The sequence below is a fragment of the Scyliorhinus torazame genome, chromosome 11 (genome assembly GCF_047496885.1).
Source record: "Scyliorhinus torazame isolate Kashiwa2021f chromosome 11, sScyTor2.1, whole genome shotgun sequence".
Lineage (NCBI taxonomy): Eukaryota > Metazoa > Chordata > Chondrichthyes > Carcharhiniformes > Scyliorhinidae > Scyliorhinus > Scyliorhinus torazame.
The window spans coordinates 102,574,552-102,598,527 of NC_092717.1; the positions used below are offsets into that span (position 1 = coordinate 102,574,552).

General features: G+C 49.0%; 1 protein-coding gene across 5 annotated transcripts in view; it reads left to right on the forward strand.

The window, feature by feature from the left end:
- The window catches only part of LOC140385423 (uncharacterized), a 417,673-nt gene that overhangs the window by 82,594 nt on the left and 311,103 nt on the right, over nucleotides 1-23,976 (forward strand). For all 5 annotated transcript variants that reach the window (XR_011933362.1, XM_072467556.1, XM_072467557.1 and 2 more), the window contains exon 2: nucleotides 7,721-7,819. Coding sequence is in view for 4 of the 5 variants with exons in the window: in XM_072467556.1 (XP_072323657.1) it covers nucleotides 7,721-7,819 (99 nt within the window). In the remaining variant the exon portion in view is untranslated. The remainder of the gene's footprint in view (nucleotides 1-7,720; nucleotides 7,820-23,976) is intronic.

A 23,976-nucleotide genomic window follows, 5' to 3' on the forward strand; every position in this document is an offset into this window, starting at 1 on the left:
ACACCTTACCATCCCCCACCCATGTCTCTGAGATCACTCTATCCTGCACCTCCTGTGTCGGGAGCTGCGGGAATTCCCTCACCTGTTGCCTCGCGAAAGCCCTCAGTTGCATATGCCGAAATGCATTCCCTTGGGGCAACCCATATTTTTCCGTCAGCGCACCCAGACTCGCAAACGTCCCATCTACGAACAGATCTCTCAATTGTACTACCCCAGCTCTTTGCCATGCTCCAAATCCCCCATCCATTCTCCCCGGAACAAACCTATGGTTATTTCTTATCGGGGACCGCACCGAGGCTCCCGACTTTCCCCTATGCTGTCTCCACTGCCCCCAAATTTTCAATGTAGCCACCACCACCGGGCTTGTGGTGTATTTCTTCGGTGAGAACGGCAACGGTGCCGTCACCATTGCTTGTAGGCTAGTCCCCCTGCAGGACGCCCTCTCCAATCTCTTCCACGCCGCTCCCTCCCCTTCTCCCATCCACTTACACACCATTGAAACATTGGCGGCCCAGTAATAGTCATTTAGGCTCGGTAGTGCCAACTACCTGTCCCTACTACGCTGCAAAAAAACCCTCCTCACTCTCGGGGTCTTCCCGGCCCACACAAAACTCATAATACTCTTCTCGATTCTCTTGAAAAAAGCCTTCGTGACCACCACCGGGAGGCACTGAAACACAAAGAGGAATCTCGGGAGGACCACCATTTTAACCGCCTGCACCCTACCTGCCAGTGAAAGGGACACCATGTCCCATCTCTTAAAGTCCTCCTCCATCTGTTCCACCAACCGCGTTAAATTAAGCCTGTGTAATGTACCCCAATTCTTGGCTATCTGGATCCCCAAGTACCGGAAGTCCCTTGTTACCTTCCTCAACGGTAAATCCTCTATTTCCCTGCTCTGCTCCCCTGGATGCACCACGAACAACTCACATTTCCCCATGTTCAATTTATAACCTGAAAAATCCATAAACTCCCCAAGTATCCGCATTATCTCTGGCATCCCCTCCGCCGGGTCCGCCACATACAACAACAAATCATCCGCATACAGAGATACCCGGTGTTCTTCTCCTCCCCTGAGTACTCCCCTCCACTTCCTGGAACCCCTCAATGCTATGGCCAGGGGCTCAATCGCCAGTGCAAACAATAACGGGGACAGAGGACATCCCTGCCTCGTCCCTCGATGGAGCCGAAAATAATCAGACCCCCGTCCATTCGTGACCACGTTCGCCATCGGGGCCCTATACAGTAACTGTACCCATTTGATATACCCATCTTCAAAGCCAAATCTCCTCAGCACCTCCCACAAATAATCCCACTCCACTCTATCAAATGCTTTCTCGGCATCCATCGCCACCACTATCTCCGCTTCCCCCTCTGGTGGGGGCATCATCATTACCCCTAGCAGCCTCCGTATATTTGTGTTCAACTGTCTCCCATTCACAAACCCAGTTTGGTCCTCATGAACCACCCCCGGGACACAATCCTCTATCCTCGTTGCCATTACCTTGGCCAGAATCTTAGCATCCACATTCAGGAGGGAAATGGGCCTATAGGACCCGCATTGCAGCGGGTCTTTTTCCTTCTTTAGGAGGAGCGATATCTTTGCCTCTGACATAGTCGGGGGCAACTGCCCCCTTTCCCTAGCCTCATTAAAGGCTCTCGTCAGAAGCGGGGCCAGCAAGTCCATATATTTCCTATAGAATTCCACTGGGAATCCGTCTGGTCCCGGGGCCTTCCCCGCCTGCATGCTTCCAATCCCTTTCACTACTTCCTCCGTCTCAATCTGTGCTCCCAGTCCCGCCCTGTCCTGCTCCTCCACCTTCGGAAATTCCAGCTGATCCAGAAATCATTCTCTCCTTCCCTTCCGGGGGCTGAGCTTCATATAATCTTTCATAAAATGCCTTGAACACTCCATTCACTCTCTCCGCTCCCCGCTCCATCTCTCCCCCCTCATCTCTCATCCCCCCCCCTATCTCCCTCGCTGCTCCCCTTTTCCTCAGTTGGTGGGCCAGAAACCTGCTCGTCTTCTCCCCATATTCGTACTGTACACCCTGTGCCTTCCTCCATTGTGCCTCTGCATTACCCGTAGTCAACAAGTCAAATTCTACATGTAGCCTTTGCCTTTCCCTGTACAGTCCCTCCTCCGGTGCCTCCGCATATTATCTGTCCACCCTCAAAAGTTCTTTCAACAACCGCTCCCTTTCCCTACCCTCCTGCTTTCCTTTATGTGCCCTGATAGATATCAGCTCCCCTCTAACCACAGCCTTCAACGCCTCCCAGCCACTCCCACCTGAACCTCCCCATTGTCATTGAGTTCCAAGTACCTTTCAATACACCCCCTCACCCTTAAACACACCCCCTCATCTGCCAATAATCCCATGTCCATTCTCCAGGGTGGGTGCTGTTCTTTTTCCTCCCCTATCTCCAGGTCCACCCAATGTGGAGCGTGGTCCGAAATAGCTATAGCCGTGTACTCCGTCCCCGTCAACTTCGGGATCAGTGCCCTTCCCAAAACAAAAAAGTCTATCCGTGAATAGACTTTGTGGACATAGGAGAAAAACGAAAACTCCTTACTCCTAGGTCTACTAAATCTCCAGGGGTCTACTCCTCCCATCTGCTCCATAAAGTCCTTGAGCACCCTAGCTGCAGCCGGCCTCCTTCCGGTCCTGGACCTCGATCTGTCCAGCCCTGGGTCCAGCACCGTATTAAAATCTCCACCCATTACCAACTTTCCCGCCTCTAGGTCCGGGATGCGTCCCAACATACGCCTCATAAAATTGGCATCATCCCAGTTCGGGGCATATACGTTCACTAAAACCACCGCCTCCCCTTGCAATCTGCCACTCACCATCACGTATCTACCCCCACTATCCGCCACTATGGTCTTTGCCTCAAACATTACCCGCTTCCACACTAATATAGCCACCCCCCTGTTTTTTGCGTCTAGCCCCGAATGAAACACCTGCCCCACCCATCCTTTGCGAAGTCTGACCTGGTCTATCAGTTTCAGATGCGCCTCCTGCAGCATAACCACATCTGCCTTAAGTTTTTTTAGGTGTGCGAGTACCCGTTCCCTCTTAATTGGCCCGTTCAGCCCTCTCACATTCCACGTGATCAGCCGGGTTTGGGGGCTCTTTACCCCCCCCCCCCCCGCCCCCCCCCCCCCGCCCCCCCTTGTCGACTAGCCATCTCCTTTTTCAATCCAGCTCCTCACCCGGTTCCCACGTAGCCGTATCTCCCCCCAACGGCGCCCTCCCGCCCCGACCAACCCACCCCATACCAGCTCCCCCTTCTCCCCAGCAGCAGCAACCCAGTTAACCGCCCCCCCCCCCTGGTAGATCCCTTTCTAGCGTAATTGCACCCCCCATGTTGCTCCCAGAAGTCAGCAAACTCTGGCCGACCTCGGCTTCCCCCCGTGACCTTGGCTCACACTGTGCGAGGCCCCCTCCTTCCTGCTTCCCTGTTCCCGCCATGATTACCATAGCGCGGGAACAAAGCCCGCGCTTCCCATTTGGCCCCGCCCCCAATGGCCGGCACCCCCAGCTCCTCATCCTCCCTCCCCCCTCCCCCACAACATGGGGAAGAGAGAAAAGTTACAGGGTCGCAGGATTAACAACTTGGGAAATCATCTCTTCCCCCATTTCCCCCCCCTTCACCCCACGTAATCACCCCACCACCTTGTCCCAAAAGTTCTTTTTCTAGCCCGCTTATTCCAGTTTCTCCTCGACAATAAATGTCCACGCCTCTTCTGCCGTTTCAAAGTAGTGGTGTTTCCCTTGATGTGTGACCCACAGTCTTGCCGGCTGCAGCATTCCAAATTTAACCTTCCTTTTGTGCAGCACCGCCTTGGCCCGATTAAAGCTTGCCCTCCTTCTTGCCACCTCCGCACTCCAATCTTGATATACGCGGATCACCGCGTTCTCCCACCTACTGCTCCGGGTTTTCTTTGCCCATCTGAGGACCATCTCTCTGTCCTTATATCGGAGAAATCTCACCACTATGGCTCGAGGAATTTCTCCAGCCCTCGGTCTTCGCGCCATAACTCGATAAGCTCCCTCCACCTCCAACGGGCCCGTCGGGGCCTCCGATCCCATTAACGAGTGAAGCATCGTGCTCACATATGCCCCGACGTCCGCCCCTTCTGCACCTTCGGGAAGACCAAGAATCCTTAAATTCTTCCTCCTCGCATTATTCTCCAGCACCTCCAGCCTTTTCACACACCTTTTGTGTTGTGCCTCGTGCATCTCTGTCTTCACCACCAAGCCCTGTATTTTGTCCTCATTCTCAGCAGCCTTTGCCTTCACGACCCGAAGCTCCTGCTCCTGGGTCTTTTGCTCCTCCTTTAGCCCTTCAATCGCCTGTAATATCGGGGCCAGCAGCTCCTTCTTCATCTCCTTTTTAAGTTCTTCCACGCAGCGCCGCAGGAACTCTTGTTGGTCAGGGCCCCATATTAAACTGCCACCTTCCGACGCCATCTTGCTTTGTGCTTGCCTTCCTGGCCGCTGCTCTAGAGGATCCACCGCAATCCGGCCACTTTCCTCTCCTTTTTCCATCCGTGTCCAGGGAGGATTCCCTTCTGGTTTACCGCACAGTGTTTTTAGCCGTTAAAATTGCCGTTGGGGCTCCTATCAAGAGCCCAAAAGTCCGTTCCACCGGGAGCTGCCGAAACGTGCGACCTAGTTGGTCATCACCGCACCCGGAACCTGTCTCCATCTTTTAAAGGTGGCGCAGTGAGTGCTGGTGCGAACCTATGGTTGTTGCAGATGGGGGTTTGTCGGACATTTCAGTCAGGCCGAATTGCTGCCGTAACTGGTCCAAGTCTGGAGGGTGGCTACCACCACTGGATTGCTGGATTGTTTTTTGGGTGGGGATGGGAGTGCCACCATGGCGAGGGCCCGGAGCGAGGTCCCCCTGCAGGAGGCCTACTCCGCACGCACCCACTCGGCGTCTAGCTCCTTAATCCATCCCATTACTCTTTCTGCTGTCACTGCCCAGTGGCGGTATTGTAGGTGAAAAAGGCCTTGGGGAGAGAGATCGGAATGGATCTAAGTAGGAAGAGGTACCTGGGCAGCATGTTCATTTTGATCGTCTGCGCTCTCCCCGCGAGGGAGAGTGGAAGTGTGTCCATCTCTGCAGGTCCTTTTTGACTTTGTCTGTCAGATTGGTCAGGTTCCACTTATGAACCCCCGTCCAGTCATGAGCAATTTGGAGCCCCCTAGTTCTGGACTCACCCACAAGAGGACACATCATTTCCACGTCTACCTTGCCAATACCATTCTGACCTTCTATACTTCAACATACTCCTCTAAATTCTAGTGGAATCAAGCACAGTCTTTCCAACCTCTTCTCATAAAACAACTACTCATTCCAGGTATCAATCAAGTAAACCTCCGCTGAACTGCCACCAATGCATTTACTTCCTTCCTTAAATAAGAGCATAACTGCTCACAGTATTCGAGATGTGGTCTCACCAATACCCTGTATAACTGAAGCATGACGTACTTACTTTTAAGTTTAATTCATGAATCATAGAATTTACAGTGCAGAGGGAGACCATTCGGTCCATCGGGTTTGCACTGGCCCTTGGAAAGTGCACCACACCCAAGCCCACAACCCCATCCCATCCTGTAACCCAGTAACCCCACCCCACCTTTTTAGACACTAAGGGCAATTTAGCATAGCCAATCCACCTAACCTGCACATCTTTGGACTGTGGAAGGAAACCGGAGCACCTGGAGGAAACCCACACAGACATGGGAAGAACATGCAGACTCCGCACAGACAGTAACCCAAGCTGGGAATCGAGCCTGGGACCCTGGAGCTGTGAAGCAACTGTGCTAACCACTGTGCTACTGTGCTGCCGTAATAAAATTCCATTAGCTTTCTTGATTACTTGCTGCACCTGCATACTAACTTTTTGTGACTCATGTATGAAAATACCTTGATTCCACTGATTGAGAATATATTTCCAAGGGAAAATGATATTTCCATGCCATTGTTGCATAACCCATTTCCTGTAATGCTGTGTCAATCTAGGCAATTTTATTCTAACATATTATTCTAATATGTTAAGCAGTGTTATTCTACCGGCTCTGATTGGGGCATTCATCTCACTGAAGTCCCTCCCTTAACTACTTCTGGAAGAGTTTTTGCAGACGAGTAAGTTGAAACAAACTAAAAGTAATTGAACAGTACACAGATAGGTGTAAATGTTTGAATTTTAAAAGTCCTGCAATTAGGGTAATTGCAGTTTCTACCCATTTGCAATGCAAACCTTTTATTGTTAGGAAACAGAGATAGTTTAAACAGTTTATATTTGTATTGTGGGTAGTAAATATAAGGTATAAGTTTAGGTTTAAGCTTAATTTGTGATTTCTGTTGGCATGACTGGGTACCTGCGAGATTGTGCAGCAGCTTCAATGCACGTGGTGATCCAGGGCAAAGGAATACTGAAATCCTGGATGTGGATCCTTGGTGAAAGCATTGAGCAAAAGTGTTGTTTGGGAGAAGATTGCAAGCGTGTTCTTCAAGAGCAGAGTTTGGGAGGGGTGGCAGGCATATTGAGAGGTGGCTGTGGGAGCATTAATCAGAGTCTGGTAGCTCTGAATTTGTTGATAGGCTCAAGATCAGCAGGCAATGCAGAACAACATCAGTCTCTGATTGGTGAAGTCCCCTGAAAGCGTGAAACCACTGTCCCAGAGTTGAGAGATAATGGAGACTTGAGAACAGTTCGGATGGACCTCCTGATTGTCTGGTGTGAAGTTTCTGAGCTGTCCTTTAGTGAAGCAGCAGCTGGGTTTCTGACACTTGGACCCGGCAGCCTGAGGCAAAAGTAAGGCTGCTGACCTTGCATTGGGGTGCGAGCCTGCGAGGACTGAGGAGGAAGCGCCGGCCAACAGCTGTCAAGGGGCGCAGGGGGGTGAATCTTGACTTCCAGGCCAGGGCTGAGTAGGGTGAGTGGGAAACCAACCATCCAAAGAAAGAAAGAACCGCGGCTAGGCCAGGGCAGGCCAAATAAAGCCAATAGCAGCCAGCCAGGAGCACATGCAATCATCGAGGCCTGGCCACCCGAGCAAGAGGTGAGCATTTGGGAGATGCGAGGTCCAAGCAGGTGCCGGTGTGGTTTTCAGGGAGCAGCAGGGTGACTCGATCAGAGGCCAGGACTGAGAGTGAGAGGTCTGGGCGGCAACTGAAACGGTGAGGGTAAGGGTGCCGACTGAGGGTGAGAACAGAGGCCAGGGCAGGCCAGAAAAAGTCAGCAGCAGCCAGGATGCCAGCCAGGAGCACACACAGTCGTCGAGGTTCGAGGTATGGCCACCTGAGCGAAGGTGTGAGCAGTCAGGAGGTGCGAGGGCCAGGCAGGTGCCAGGGTGGTTTTCAGGAAATGGGGGTCAGGAGGGCATTGATGTCATTGGGGGTGGGGTTTGATGTCATTTTGGCGGGACTCTGCATCATTTGGTAACGTGTTAACCTTATAACTTTGTAAAGGTACAGCTGGGGTGAAGGAGTGATGTATTTCAGTTAATTTTTCTTGTTTAATAGAAATTATTTTGTTAAAAGTTAAGTGGCAATCCTGCAATTCTTCATCCACGTTTCCAAAAAACCCCATAAAGGTTAGGATCTGTTGGGCTGGTTCAATTCTGGGACCTGACTGTCCAGCAGTAACATCAGCTGGGATTGTAACAATATGCAAATTAATCTTTTAAATATTGTTTTTCAGCTTCCTCTTTCCAAGAATACATCAATTCCAAACTATCTCCAAGTTGTTTTATGACCTGTCAGTCAATCAAATCCAAGATTCTCAACTGCAACCTGATCTGTAAGTGAATTCAGAAATCAAGAATATAGAACACACACATCCTATCCTTAAGGGAATATACAACAATATATTATTTTAAATGCTTCAACTAGATAAATCTTCCCCGACAAACAATGTGTATTTAGTTTACTGGTCAGCACTGGGCTGCTACATATTATTTTCCAATTTTGCAGCCAGTGGATGGATGACTCTTCGTGCCGGCAATGCACAAGTGAAACATTTACTCCAATATTCCTGCCGTTATAAACAAAACATTTGATATACTATGAAGAGATGTAGTTGTGCTTGGCAAAAACCACATACTCACCAGAACTGTTTTTTTTATGGAGAGAGAATGGAGGATCGTGTTTGAAGTGAGGGGAGCCTTAGAAATACTTGAAATGTGGAGGTCAATCCAAATTATACACCAAGACCTTGTTTTTTTAAAAACTTAATTTCTACATCCAAACTGTTTGGAAGTGAGAGGTTTGTCATTTGGCAAAGAGGAAAGCCAGTGATAAAATACTGGATGGAGATGGTCCCTGGCAACAATGAAATATCACTTGTTCAGAGAGGAACGGTGAGTCGAACTGATGGTCAGGTGGGGGAGAGCAGCAAACATTGCTGGGATTAGATCAACAAAGATCATGGACAGAGGGAGGGGTGTATCTGACCACCAATCAAGAATAGGGGGTTCCATCCAAATATCATGGTGTTGATAAGGGTAGCAGACTGACAGTTGAGAGGGGGGCAGCAGTCAGCAATGGGCTCGTGGTGGGGAGAGTGAGCACTCCTACCTGACAGAGCCAACAAGCAGTTGTGTGCTCTTGCCTCCCTTTAGCTGCTGAGTTTCCTGAGCTTTGGAAAGCATGGTCTGCAGTGTTTTCAGGCCGGTGGATGCCAAAGTCTGATGAATGGCATATCATGAACATTATAACCATGGACCTTCCTCTCCAGAGTGAATTACTTAGATGGCCCCCAAACCACAACAGTTAAAATGAAAGTAGGTGTTTTTGCAATGAGTTGGGATCAGGTTTCATGTAATTGCTAATCTTAACTTCTCCCAACCCTCTAGGTTGTCTTTTGAGGGGGATGTGTAAAACTCTCCCACCACTCCAAATGTGATCCTTCATTACAAATACAGAACGTAACAAAAATAATGAAAGTTCTTGTGCGTGCTTTGAGAACATGACCATCCAACAGTTTCATTTATCCTAAGAGGGGAAATATATATTTCTGCAAAATTTCAGAAAACAATAAAAAAAATTTTTTTAATTACAAATCTCCACCAGCATCAACCTTGGGTATGTCATGTCCCACCAGCACAACAGCGCCACCAGATGTGTAGCACAGTGATACACAGTTGGGGGTGGGGATGGTCCTCAACATTAACTCTATACCCCATGAATTCTCATGGCAACGGATCAAACATTGCCAAGGAAAATCTCATGCAAAACACCACCTACTATCCTCTGTCAGCTGATGAATCAGTACTTCTCCATCTTGAACATGACTTGGAAGAAGCACTTGAGGGTAGCAAGAGCTGAGTGAGTACTCTGGATGGTGAACTTCAACATCCATCACCAAGAGTGGTTCAGTAGCTAATTACTGACTAAGCTAGGTGAATCCTGAAGGATATACCTGTCAGACAGTGTCTGTAACAGGTGGTGAGAGAACCAACCCAAGGGGGAAAACCTACAAGGTTCTCACCAATCTACCAGTCACAGCCGCATCTATCCACGATAGTATTGGTGACCGCTGCACAGTACTTGTAGAGATGAAGTCCTCTGACTACACTAGTAATACCTTCCATCATGTGTGGTTAATTGGTTTAGAACAGATATAGTGAATTAAAATTGGGCATCCATGAGATATTGTGGGCTATCACTGGCAGCAAAATTGTATTCCACACTAACCTCATAGCCCAGCATATCTCTCACAATTACCATCCCGTCAGGTCTTCAAAAATGAAGAACAAATCCAATCAAGCCAGCCAATTACAGTCTACTCTCAAATCATCAGCAAAACACTGGAGGATGTCTTTCTTTTAGTGCTTCTTGATAGCACTGTCAATTACCTGCTCATTCATACTCAGTTTGGCTCTACCATGGTCATTACCTCCAGAAAGGATTACATTAAAGCCCCGACATTATGATGTTATGTTCTCATGAAATTGTAAATAGCAAACTTTATAAGGGAAAGAATTAGATAGGTTCCAGCCAATCCAAAATCTGACATTTTGAAGCAAAAGTGGCAAAAAAAGCTTTGTTTTTGAGTAAATTCAAGACCATTTTAATGCAGAAATTGTTTGATTTGAGAATGCAAGAAAGCACAAAGAATGTAAAATTTGTCAATTATACTATAGTACAAATTTCAGTACTGTACAGTACTTGAGAGTGGAGGTTTGAGGGAGTTGTGTTCTGTGTTATGGCCATGGTAAAGATCAAAACAGAACATCTAGTTCTTTCTCTAGTGTGATAATTTATTAACAAGATGAACATTGGAAAGAAAACTAACAAACTATGATACAAATGGTAACGAAATAAATGAATTCAGTGAATTTTCCTAGAGCTACTTTTAGTGCGACTATCCTCTTGTAGTACTTACTACCAACTGCCGGATATCTCGAGTCACATGGTAGATCCATCCGCCACCAGCTGGTTGGAGGTTACATCGATAACTATATACATTGATAGACAACTATATACAAAACTGTACACAGCCATATCACCACATACATCTTCCTTTGGAAGCGTTAACGTTTACATACAAATGTAACTGTGCTTTGCAAAACATGATATGCCTGATAATTTTAAACATGTCCCTTTTGCACAGCTTATTACACGTTCTAAATGACATCGTCCTGTTGGTCTTCTGAAACATGACCGGATACTCGATCTCGCTTCAACTTGTGGAAGATCGGTTTTCTGGCTGGTCTTTTTTGCATCACCAACTTTTTTAACCTATGGAAGCGATGCTTCCCACTCTGTCTCCGTGTGCTTTCTTCCATATCGGCCATATTGCCAATGCTTGTGTCTTCACTGTCGCGGGTGCTACCCGGTTGACCAACTGTGTCCTCAACTCTTCTTCTCTTCCCCTTCTCATTTGAATGATCCGCTGATTGCGTCTCCTTTTCTTATCGTCTCTAATGGCATCCTTCTTGCTGCTGGACTCTGCCATTGGATTAGCCAGTTCCAGATCCCTTGTTGCAATGGCTGCTTCTGAATATTTTGATGTGAAAGCTGACTCTGGCTCTTCTGTCAGAACAGCTGATTCTGGAGCCTTTGCTGGATTGAGGAGGTTTGGTTGATCTATGGTGCTTGCGCTCGAACACTGGTGACGCATCCACTGTCGGCATACTTTTGGACGCTTTCGCAGTTGCATGCAAATTTCTGACTTCAGGAATGTTCTGCACACCCGCGGCTCTGCAAACGCCATCTTACAGCTTTCACACTTATCCTTGTCCTATGCAGATTGGAAGCTCCTTGTTATCACCTCATCACTACTGCCAAATAGGGCAAATAAACTTTCCTCATCACCAATACCAAATAAACTAAATACATTTTTAGGGTCTTCTTCTGGCTCAATATCTTCGTCACCCTCCTCATCATAATCAGCATCATCGTCTGCTGATTCTCCCGCGAAGTATGACAACACTGTTGAAATAATGAGTTTGTAGAAACAATAACCAACTGCAAAGTCAGCAGCAAGCCGGCGCGGAACCTTCATCCAGTTTCCTATTCGCTGGAATGTCAAGAGGACTAAAATGATTGAAGAAAGAGTCATTAGGTGCAGTTTTCGTAACTGTTCTACCAGTGCGCCGACCCGTATGCTTCTGCTTCGTTGTATTGGTCTTCATAGTAACATTTTTCCTTCCTTCCAGTCAATCTGGAATCCTGTGCATCCTACAATTTGTGGTCCATCAAAAAAGAAAGAATCTGACTCATCAGGCTGGAACTTCATTGTGTATGTCTTGATCAATGCTTCATTTGTGAAGTACTCAGTTGCCTCAAACTTAAACTCCAGAGTAAAACTCAGTGGCTGCTCTGGACCTGAAAATTTCACCTCTAAGTCTTGTAAATGCTTTAGTATGGATTCATCATGCTCCTGTAGCATGTCACTGAGCAAATCCACATTCTTGAAGACTGTTAACCAGAATTCTGAAATTTCCTTTGGGTCCTCCATCTCTTCATCTGGTTTATCTTCCTCCACTTTAACTTTCACTTGTATCTCATTGGATAACTGCGCCATGATATCTCGTTGTCAGTTGCAATGATTCTCTGTCGCAGCACTGTCTGGAATGTACAGCTGTTCAGCTAGGTTCAGGGCCTCGCATGCGTCCACTCCTGTGATGGACTTGTGTTCTGTGTGCACAGTGGAAAATGGTATGAGGTGACTTCTGTTGTGTACCCAAGCTTTGAGTTTACGTGCTCCCAGCGTCACAATCTCATTCCCATTGTAGTCTTTCAGTTGTCTCGTTTGATTGACGACTTTCGGTTTAACTTGCAGCCCGTTCAAATTGGACAAACTGAGAAGGTTGGCCCTCACTCCTGTGTCGAGCTTACATTTGATCAATGTGGCATTCAGCATCACTGGAATTGTCCATCTGTCTTCGATGGATCAGCATCACCATCACTATTGCCGCAAATGGTCAGTAAGACTTCTTCACTCTGCATATTCGGACTCATCGTTTCCTTAGTCGAACTCAGATCAATGAAAAACAGGTCTTCAGTGGACACCTCATCAATTGCGTTGGCTGATCCTGTTTGGTCCACAGCTGGACGCGAAAAGCATTGCTTCGCAAAATGATTTGTTTTGCCACACCTGAAACACACCTTCTCAAATAGTAGACATTCTCGAGACCCATGTCAATTATCTCATCGCTGGTATAAAATGGCGGATCTGGTCGGCCGCTTAAAATGGCCGCCCGCACTGAGACCACGTTTTCTGTTCAACTGTGTCACAGTGCTCATGGCACTGGCGTCTTCTTCCAGATTGGTGCCAAAATATTTTAGGTTGACCATACTAATCTGCTGTGCAGCTAGCTCACATGCATGACAAATCTTGATAGCATTTTCTAATTGGAGGTCTTCTTTCTTCAGTAACCTCTCACGTACCTTATCATTCAATATCGCGAACACTATCTGATCAGAGATCATTGACGACTTTAAAGTACTAAAATTGCACGACTGCGCCTTCAACCGCAAGTCAGTTAAAAAAACTATCAAAAGATTTGCCTGCTTTGTGGGTACGCGTACAAAATATATAACGTTCAAACGTTTCATTTTTCTTCACAAAGCAGTGCTGATCAAAGTACTTTATTACTTCATCAAAGCTGTTGCTTCCCTCTTCGCTGTCGCACGTGAAGGTATTGTAATTTTCTATTGCTTGAGTACCTGCTACCGTGAGTAACAATGCGCCTCTCGTCAGGCTGTGCCTGCAGGCCAAGGGCTGCAACATAGAGTCTGAATTATTGCTTAAAAACATGCCAATTCTCATCTACATTACCGGTGACTTGGCGATGCCTTCAAACCTTCCATCTCTAACTTTACAATCTTTCTGTGCGTTGAATTCCAGTTGCCGCCAGGTAGGCGGAAGAATTTTTTTTTTTCTTTCTTCAGCCTGTTTCGTCCCGTCTTCTCCGTTGTTATCTTTAATTGTTCTACACACTTGGTACCATGTTATGTTCTGTGTTATGGCCGTGGTAAAGATCAACACAGAACATCTAGTTCTTTGACTAGTATGATAATTTATTAACAAGATGAACACGTGGAAAATAACAGACTACTATATAAACGGTAACAAAATAAATGACTTCAGTGAATTCTCCTGGAAGCTACTTTTAGTGCGACTATCCTCTTGTTCTCCGTACTACCAACTGCCGGATCTCTCAAATCACATGGGAGATCTTTATCGCCACCAGCTGGTTGGAGGTCACATCGATAACTATATACATTGATAGACAACTATATACAAAACTGTGCACAGGCATATCACACAGGAGTTGGTGAAGTGGCTGATGTGGACGTTGATATGGATGAAAAGAATTATGTTATAGTTGGCTGCTTCACCTAGTGCTTTCAAATTTTGTAAAGTTCTCGAAGGAGCAATAGCAGTGTCAATTGCTCGAAAGAAAATACAGTGTTTCTTCCCATGCGTGTATATCTGTCACCTAATTTTTCAAATCTTTGGATGATCTTATGAGTCTGCCATCAGGTCTTCAAATTCCTCCCCTTCAATTTGTTTTGCCAAGTCACAATCCTGGCCACTACAGCAGCCACATTGGGGAATCCTGTGAAACCATTCACAACCTCAGGACAAACTTTTTTCCAGCTGGCATTTATGGTTGAAGCTCTCCCTTCATCCCATGAGCCTACTACTGTGAGGATGTTGAATTCCTTCTTGTAAACACGGACTGTGGTTGAAGTGTCTGCTTCCATAAGATGAAGGATGTAGCTTCAGGCGTAATCAGCCTCAAATGAAGCAATAACCCCCTGGTCTATTGTCTGGATAAGTGGCGTTGTATTTGGGGGTATAAACAAAATGCCCGTTCTGTGAGAGCCACGAAGAATCCAGCATGAGTTTGTAGAGTCAAACAGAAATGAAATGAAATGAAAATGAAATGAAAATCGCTTATTGTCATAAGTAGGCTTCAATTAAGTTACTGTGTGTAGCGCACAAAGACTCCGAGAGACGAATAGAGTGAAGTCGATGAGGCTTTATTAAGCGTGACTGTTCCCCCGCAGTTCGGTAGCAGACTGGCCTGCGGGGGAGGACTCCTGGTTCTTATACTCCGCCTTCAGGGCGGAGCTAGAGGTCAACGGCCAACCAGGACCCGGGATCTGTCAGCCAATGACATCACGGCTTCACAGTCCCACATGACTCCTAATGCATACTACCACATTCACCCCTTGTTAAAAATGAACACGGCGGGGTGATGCTTCGCATGATGGTAAGCGTTTACAAGGCTGGTCCTGGGAGGAAAAACTTTCGCATGTCATTACAGTATGTACAAGGTTTTTTTTTTCCAAAGTATTTACAGTAATCGTCAGGAGAAAAAGACAAAATGTTCTCGTTAAAAGTCCACATATTGTAGTGTTAGATCGACGCCACGAGCCGGTCGGGCGGTCTGGTCGTCCGTGTTGATCGCCTCGGCCCCGGTGGTGGTGGTGGTGCTTGTTCTAGTGTTGTCGTCTCCGGGAGCCTTACGGTTTCAGCTTCGGCTTCACTACTGGTCGGGCCTGGGAGGAGGACCAATCCTCCAGGGAAGGGGGCGGTCGCGGGGTGCGCCGGTGGCAGGGAGGGGGTGATTGGTGTCGGGGGGGGTGTGTGTGTTGCCGGCGGGCGCCAGATCTCGCAGGGAGACCGTATCCTGTCGGCCGTCGGGGTACTCCACGTAAGCGTACTGCGGGTTCGCGTGAAGGAGGCGAACCCTCTCGACCAACGCGTCCGACTTGTGCGCCCGCACATGTTTTCGGAGCAAGATGGGTCCTGGGGCCGCCAGCCAGGTCGGCAGCGACGTTCCAGAGGAGGACTTCCTGGGGAAGACCAGGAGGCGCTCATGAGGCGTTTGGTTAGTGCTAGTACACAGTAGTGACCGGATGGAGTGGAGAACGTCCGGGAGGACCTCCTGCCACCGTGAAACTGGGAGGTCCCTGGACCGTAGGGCCAGTAGGACGGTCTTCCAGACCGTGCCGTTCTCCCTCTCTACTTGCCCGTTCCCCCAGGGGTTGTAGCTAGTCGTTCTGCTCAAGGCTATACCGTTACTGAGCAGGAACTGGCGCAGCTCGTCACTCATGAAGGAGGACCCCCTGTCGCTGTGGACGTATGCGGGGCAACCGAACCGTGTGAATATGGTGTTCAGGGCTTTAATGACTGTGGCCGCTGTCATGTCAGGGCAGGGGATGGCGAATGGGACGCGGGAGTACTCGTCCACCACATTAAGGAAGTATGTGTTGCGGTCGGTGGAGGGGAGGGGCCCTTTGAAATCCAGACTAAGGCGTTCAAAGGGGCGGGAAGCCTTAATCAGGTGCGCACCATCCGGCCTGAAAAAGTGCGGTTTGCACTCTGGGCAGATGTGGCAGTTCCTTGTGACTGTACGGACCTCCTCCAAAAAGTATGGGAGGGTTTGGAGGCGGTTAATTTGTGCGTTGGCACATGTGCCGCGGGATAGGGCATCGGACGGCTCATTCAGCTTTCCGGGACGGTACAGGATCTCATAGTTGAAGGTGGAGAGCTCGATCCTCCACCTTAAGATCTTGTCGTTTTTGATTTTGCCCCGCTGTGCATTATCGAACATGAAGGCTACCGACCGTTGGTCCGTGAGGAGAGTGAATCTCCTGCCGGCCAGGTAATGCCTCCAATGTCGCACAGCTTCTACTATGGCTTGGGCTTCCTTTTCCACTGAGGAGTGGCGGATTTCTGAAGCGTGGAGGGTTCGGGAGAAAAAGGCCACGGGTCTGCCCGCTTGGTTAAGGGTGGCCGCTAGAGCTACGTCGGAGGCGTCGCTCTCGACCTGGAAGGGGAGGGACTCGTCGATGGCGTGCATCGTGGCCTTTGCGATATCCGCTTTGATACGGCTGAAGGCCTGGCAAGCCTCTGTTGACAGAGGGAATGTCGTGGTCTGTATTAGGGGGCGGGCCTTGTCTGCATACTGGGGGACCCACTGGGCGTAGTATGAAAAGAACCCCAGGCAGCGTTTTAGGGCTTTTGAGCAGTGCGGGAGGGGAAATTCCATGAGGGGGCGCATACGTTCGGGGTCGGGGCCTATTATCCCATTGCGCACTACGTAGCCCAAGATGGCTAGCCGGTTTGTGCTAAAAACGCACTTGTCCTCGTTGTACGTGAGGTTCAAGGCTTTAGCGGTCTGGAGGAATTTTTGGAGGTTGGCGTCGTGATCCTGCTGATCGTGGCCGCAGATGGTTACATTGTCGAGATACGGGAACGTGGCCCGCAACCCGTGTTGATCAACCATTCGGTCCATCTCTCGTTGGAAGACCGAGACCCCGTTTGTGACGCCAAATGGGACCCTTAGGAAGTGGTATAATCGCCCGTCTGCCTCGAAGGCTGTGTACTTGCGGTCACTTGGGTGGATGGGGAGCTGATGGTAGGCGGACTTGAGGTCCACGGTGGAGAAGACCTTATATTGGGCAATCCGATTGACCATGTCGGATATGCGGGGGAGAGGGTACGCATCTAGTTGTGTGTACCTGTTGATGGTCTGGCTATAGTCTATGACCATCCTTTGCTTCTCCCCTGTCTTTACTACTACCAGCTGTGCTCTCCAGGGACTATTGCTGGCCTGGATTATGCCTTCCTTCAGTAGCCGCTGGACTTCGGACCGAATGAAGGTCCGGTCCTGGGCGATGTACCGTCTGCTCCTAGTGGCGACGGGTTTGCAATCCGGGATGAGGTTTGCAAACAAGGATGGGGGCTCAACCTTGAGGGTTGCGAGGCCGCAGATAGTGAGTGGGGGTATTGGGCCGCCGAATTTCAAGGCTAGGCTCTGCAGGTTGCACTGGAAGTCTAATCCCAGTAATGTGGGGGCGCAGAGTTGGGGGAGGACGTAGAGCCTGTAGTTTTTGAACTCGCTCCCTTGCACCGTTAGGGTAACTATGCAGAAGCCTTTAATCTGTACGGAGTGGGATCCTGCAGCTAGAGAAATCTTTTGTGCGCTGGGACGGATGGTCAAAGAACAGCGTCTTACCGTGTCGGGGTGGATAAAGCTTTCCGTGCTCCCGGAGTCGACCAGGCATGGTGTCTCGTGCCCGCGTATCAGCACCGTTGTTGTCGTCGTCTGGAGCATCCGGGGCCGAGCTTGGTCCAGCGTCATTGAAGCCAGACGTGATCGTAATGTTTGAGCGTCTTCTTCGAACCCCGTGGAGCCGTCGACACTGGGGTCCGTTGTTGCGGTCCAAGATGGCGGCGGGGGTGAACAAGATGGCTGCCCCCATGCATCGCACATGGCTGGGGGGTCACAAGATGGCGGCGGGGGTGGAAAAAATGGCCGCCCCCATGCGTCGCACAGGTCTGGGGTGGTCCAAGATGGCGGCGCCCCTCCTCCCCTCGTGGTGGCCGGGACCCAAAATGGCGGCACCTGCGGGTCGCACATGGGGCGATGGGGGGTTGGGGAGCGTTAGGAACGCGCAGGACTCCCTCTTCTCCGGGGACAGCGGTGGTCGGGACCCAAAGTGGTTGCGCCTGCAGGTCGTACATGGGGCGCTGGGGGGGTTGGGGAGCGCAAGAAGCTCGCAGGGCTCCTTGTTCTCCTGGGACAGCGGCGACCTCCCGGGACCGGCACACAGCCGCGAAATGGCCCTTTTTCCCGCAGCTCTTACAAATCGCTGCGCGGGCCGGGCAGCGCTGCCGGGGGTGTTTCGCCTGGCCGCAGAAATAGCAGCGGGCTCCCCCGGTGCGACTTGGCGTCTGAACCGCGCAAGCCTGTGGGGTGGTCGGGGGGGGGGGTTTGTCGCGACGGGTGCGTACGGAGCCCAATGGGCTGCCGCGCGGTCGGGGCCGTAGGCGCGGGCGTTTCGCGCGGCCACCTCCAGGGAGGCTGCTAGGGCCCGTGCCTCTGAGAGTCCGAGCGACTCTTTTTCTAAAAGTCTTTGGCGGATTTGGGAGGAGTTCATACCTGCCACAAAAGCATCGCGCATTAATGTTGAATCCCAAATTTCTTTATCCGTCAATCTGGCCTCAATAAAAGTCGAGATGGATTTGCAGGTATAACATTAGTTATTTTATTCAGCTTGCAAGCTACCTAGTCCACAGTGATACAGATAACATGTTGCTCTCTGCAGCTCCGGGAACTAAGTGAATGTCCCAGACAAAGAGATCAGTACTGATACATTCAAATGGCATCAAGTTTCACATACTCGACGCCCATAGGTCATCCTATGTCCCTCCTGACTTGTTTGATCTATTCTGATTGGCTCACTTCCAATCCCTTTCTCCGGCCCCTATCAATTCAGCATCACTCTTATAGACACACCTCTTCCTGCTTTTTCCATGCGGTCTAAAATCCTTTGTCTCTACTTGCCAGAATCAAAGTGGCTTATTTCTACATTACATTAACTAATATCTCTAAAGTAACTATTTTATATCACATTCGTCATTCCCTCCTTTTATCATTCCATGATAACCGAACTATCCAATCCATAGCTACGGTTCCTCATCTAAAAAGATCCGTCGCTGCATTTCCAATTCCTGTCTTAGCCCCCCTTCATCTGCTTCACCCTCATGGATTTTAACAATTAAATTTTTGGGGGCTTTGATCTGATCCAGTGCACCCCGCATTCTACCCATCACACATTTAAGGATGGCCAGGCCCACAGTGTCAATACGCTTCATACTACCCGGGTTTTCCTCAGTTTGGCCTTTAAATAACTTAAGTGTATCTCCCGGTAACCTACGTTCTAGCTGTACTTCCCTTCTCATACGCCCCATCCTCTCTCTAGCCCCTTTCACTTTCTCATAGCCTCTTCTACGCTCTTCTGACAGCCTGATTTTACCTTTATTGCACCACTCTTAACACATCCAAAATCGAATTTACATGTATTCCAAAAACAAGGCAACGTCCATATAATGTTCCCTTCCCATCGCCGGGACCGGTGCAACTGCTTCATGACTCCTGCATTCTCCTTAACTTTGATGACCTTCCATGAGTCGATACCATGTCCTCGTATATGGGGGGAGCGAAGAACATCACCTTTGCATAGGTGATGTATCCTTGTAGATTGGTTGGGGCTACACAGATACATAATATTCCCCTTTTCCATGTCCATCGCCAATAACACGCCAAGCGAAGTGAGGCCAAATATCATACAGACGATGCGTAGCCACTCCATCATGCTCCACACCTGTAAAATAGCACTGGAGAAGGGAGGCAGGTTAGTATCCGACCTTTTACAGTAGTGGAGATGGACTCAATTTACAGTGATGTAGGTGGACCCAAGCACTTCGCCCCTCCACTTTAACTGCTGTGGGGGTGGTAAGGAGAACTTGGAAGGGCCCGTCCCATCGCGGCTCCGACACCTTCCTAGTCCAATTTTTGACCATAACTACCGGGCTGGACTGAAAGTGAGCTAGGTACTGGGGGCGATGGCTGGTGAGCCGCGCGGACCTGGCCATGGAGTTCCTTGAGCACTTGCGTGAGGGCTAGAACATAGGTGGTCATCTCTTCAGTCATCTGATGAAACTGAACCAGTCTGGGAACCTGCAGGCTCCAGGGAGTTCTAAGAGGCCTGCCATAAGAATCTCGGCGGGAGACAGCCGGGCCGGTCCCGCAAGTGTAACCCGCAGCTGGAAGAGGGCAACGGGGAGCAACTTAAGCCATGTCAGTCCCGTGTCTGCTCTTAATTTAGCCAATTTAGTTTTGAGGGTCTGATTGTGTCTCTCAACCAACCCGGCCGCCTGCGGTCTGTACGCACAGTGTAACTGCTGGCGTATGCCCAACTGGGAGCAAAACTCCTTGTTAATTTGTCCAATAAAATGAGGCCCATTATCAGAACTTAACTGAGCTGGTATACCGTACCGGGGAATGATTTCCCTCATCAAGACTTTAACCACAGTAGCAGCTTTATTATAGATAGTCGGATACGTCTCAACCCATCTGCTGAACACATCCACAATGACCAAAACATATTTATAACATTGACACCTTTCCAACTCAATGTAATCCATTTGGAGCGTCTCAAAGGGACCACTGGGCAACGGGGTTTGCCCCATCCCACAAGGGATACCTTTTCCGGTGTTATATTGCTGACAAATCAAACACCGATTACTGATACTTTGGGCCAACCCCTGCATTTTAGGGTGCCACCAAGTGTCCAGCAACAAATCACTAGTCCCTTGAGCCCCACAATGAGTTGCAAAGTGTACACATTCAATGACCCATAAAGCCAGCACATCAGACATACAAGTCTGATGTGCAGGCGTGGTCCATAAAGAGGAAACAGAATCATATGTACAACCTAACCCTTTCCACATTTGTTTATCACTCTCAGGAGCGTCCTCCTGTAATCTTATGACGTCTTGGATGGTTGGCATTGACTTGTCAGAAGCAGACATATTTATAGTAGATCGTTTAGTCTGACTTAACATCTTAGGCACCATCACTTGCTGAATTTGCGCGGCTGTTCGCGCTGCACAATCTGCTCGTTCATTACCAACGTCAACTGGGGTTGTACCATTCGTGTGTGCAGCGCATTTAATAACGGAAATCTGCGCGGGCATAAGGAGGGCCTGCAGTAGGTCATTAACTAAACCCCGGTTGGATATTTCTGTGCCTGCCGAGGTAAGGAATCCCCTATTCTTCCAGAGTTGTCCGAAGTCATGAACTACCCCGAAAGCATATCGGGAGTCAGTGTAGATATTTACCCGGCGATCTCCCCCAAGTATACATGCACGGGTGAGGGCAAAAAGTTCGGCTTGTTGTGCTGAGTAAGGGGTCTGGAAAGCTGCCGCTTCTAGAATCAGACCATCCTGATCTATGATTGCATAACCGGACAGTCTCCGGCCAGTGGGGCTTACTAATGCACTGCCATCAACATACATAATCATGTCAGGTTGTTCTAACGGAATATCACTCAGATCGTCCCTTATTGTTGTAGTTTCCTGAATCAAGGCTAAACAGTCGTGACCAGGTGCGTCCTCATTGACAGGGGGACCGCTAAGAAAACAGGCTGGATTGATAGTGGTACAGTATTTAAATGTCAGACGTGGATTGTTCAAAAGGTATATCTCATACCTATTCTGACGAGCTGCGGTAAGATGCTGAGTCTGCAGTTGCCCCAATAGTGCGATTACCGAGTGGGAGCTATACACCGTAATATCCTGTTGGAGAGTGATGTTGGCAGCAGCCTGTAAACTATTGTATATCGCTGCCAAGATCTGGGTGCAAACAGGGTGGCCCAACGCCACTGGGTCGAGTTTGGAAGAGTAATATGCTACGGGCCGGTGCTTGTCCCCATGTTGCTGGGTGAGTCCCGCTGTTGAACATCCTTCCAGAACAGTACAGTATATATGGAATGGTCGGTCGTATAGGGGCCTACCGAGGGCCGGTGCTTGTAGCAAGGCCTGCTTCAGGCAACGGAAGGCCTCGAGTGCCTCGGTGGTGAGAATAAAGTTTCCCTCTTTACTAGTGTAAGGCGTCAGCAGCTTTGTATAGACAGCGATGTTTGGTATCCACTGCCGACAATAATTCATCATACCCAGCCAATGACGAACCTCCTTGGCTATTGTAGGGGCGGGGAATTGGCATGTTGGTTCAATCCTACTGGGTTCGAGACTTCTTTCTGTGGCTGTCAGTAAAACTCCTAAGAACTTAACTTTTCTCTGAGCCACCAAGACCTTTGCTTGTGAAACAACATAACCCAACGAGGATAGGTGGTTCAATAATTGGATCACATCATCCCTATTACTGGGCTCGTCAGGACTTGCCACCAATATGTCATCTACATACTGCACTAGAGTGGAACCATGCTCCAATGTCAAGGCCTGGAGTTGGGTCTGCAGACATCTGGAGAAGAGTGTAGGTGAATTGACGAACCCCTGTGGCAGTCGGGTCCAGGTATACTGCTGTCCATTGTAAGTGAAGGCAAACAAATATTGACTTTCAGTCGCAAGTGGGAGGGCAAAGAAGGCATGCTGAAGGTCAATTACGGCGAAGACCCGGGCTTGAGCTGGAATTTGAGCCAGTATGTGGGCAGGGTTAGGGACGAGAGCATGTAACGGCTGTGCGATGGCATTAATTGAACGTAAATCCTGTACTAATCGGTACTGGTCTGGTTTGGCTGGTTTAGGCACAGCAAGTATGGGGGTGTTACATTCTGATTGGCAAGGGACCAAAATACCCTGTTTCAACAGCTCTTGAATTAATTTATCTATTGATGGAGCAGCTTGAGATTTCAGGGGGTATTGTCGAATGGAAGGTAGCTTTACATGATCCTTAATCATCACCTTAATAGGTGTAACACTTGTCTTTCCCACTTGTGATGGGGTATTCCGCCCAGACCTGTGGATTGACATATTCCAACACATCATGTCCCCTGTGATGCTGCAGTCGAGTGTTAATCGTTTCAGGGACCTCAAAATATTTTATGGTAGTGCCGTCCGGCATGACTTGAAGTACGTAGTCTGTTGGATCCGAATGATCCACTGCCCTCCTGACCATTCGCCCCATATCCCTGGCATGGTACTGGTCATGGACCTGACGTGTAATATGAGGGCTTACCGAAGCTGACTGTGGCCATAAATGTGGTGATATTGTAACAAAATCGGCTGTACCTTCTTTTCCCGTGACTGTGGCTGTAACCTTGACTGGCCATTCGGTCTCAAGTAATGGCCGGTATTTGTCCTCCAACTCCCTGTTTCGTCCAGTTCTGTCATAGGCCAGGGTAACGTGATGCAGTGACTGTTCAACGTCTAACGTCCACCACTGGGGGGTGGTAGAAATATAGCACTGTTGTCTCATCCTCCATGATGTAACCGTTACCCCCTCATCTCCGCATTCTAGCTGTAGCTGGAAGATACACAGTAAATCTCGGGCCAACAAGTTACAGTCCAATCCAGTAGTCACTACAAACTGATGTTCTGCAGACTTATTCTCGTAAGTGACTGTCACAGGTTCAGAAATAGGATACTCACACACCTGCCCTTGGAACCCTGACAATTGCTGCGTGTGGTCGGATAATGGTAATTTAAGTGCTGATTGCACCGAAGACATGGCTGCCCCAGTGTCGATTACAAATGAGTGATGTTGATCTCCTATCTGCAGAGAGATAATAGGTTCCCTGTCCGATTGGAGAGTCCTTATGGCTAAATTAGCTAGTCAATCCTGTGTTGGGAAAGGGTTTTCCTGGGAGAAGTCAGTGTATTTTGTCTGTCCTCCCCTTGGTGGGTACCCTCTCCTTTGGGTCGGATAATCTCCTTCTACTGCCTGTCTTTTAAAGGGGCATTCCTGTTGCCAGTGATCTACACGGCCGCAATTAAAACATGCATTGCTCCCTCTATTTCTGCCCCGTCCTCTTCTTCCAGTAGACCAATGGCCCCTCAGAGGGGGCTGCGGTCGTAGAGCTGTTGATTCGTTCGGTGGGCCATAAAAAGGGGGTGAGGGTCCCTTTGGGTGGGTTTGGTATCCTCCTCTTCACTGATCCACCCACCCAAAGTCACTATATTGG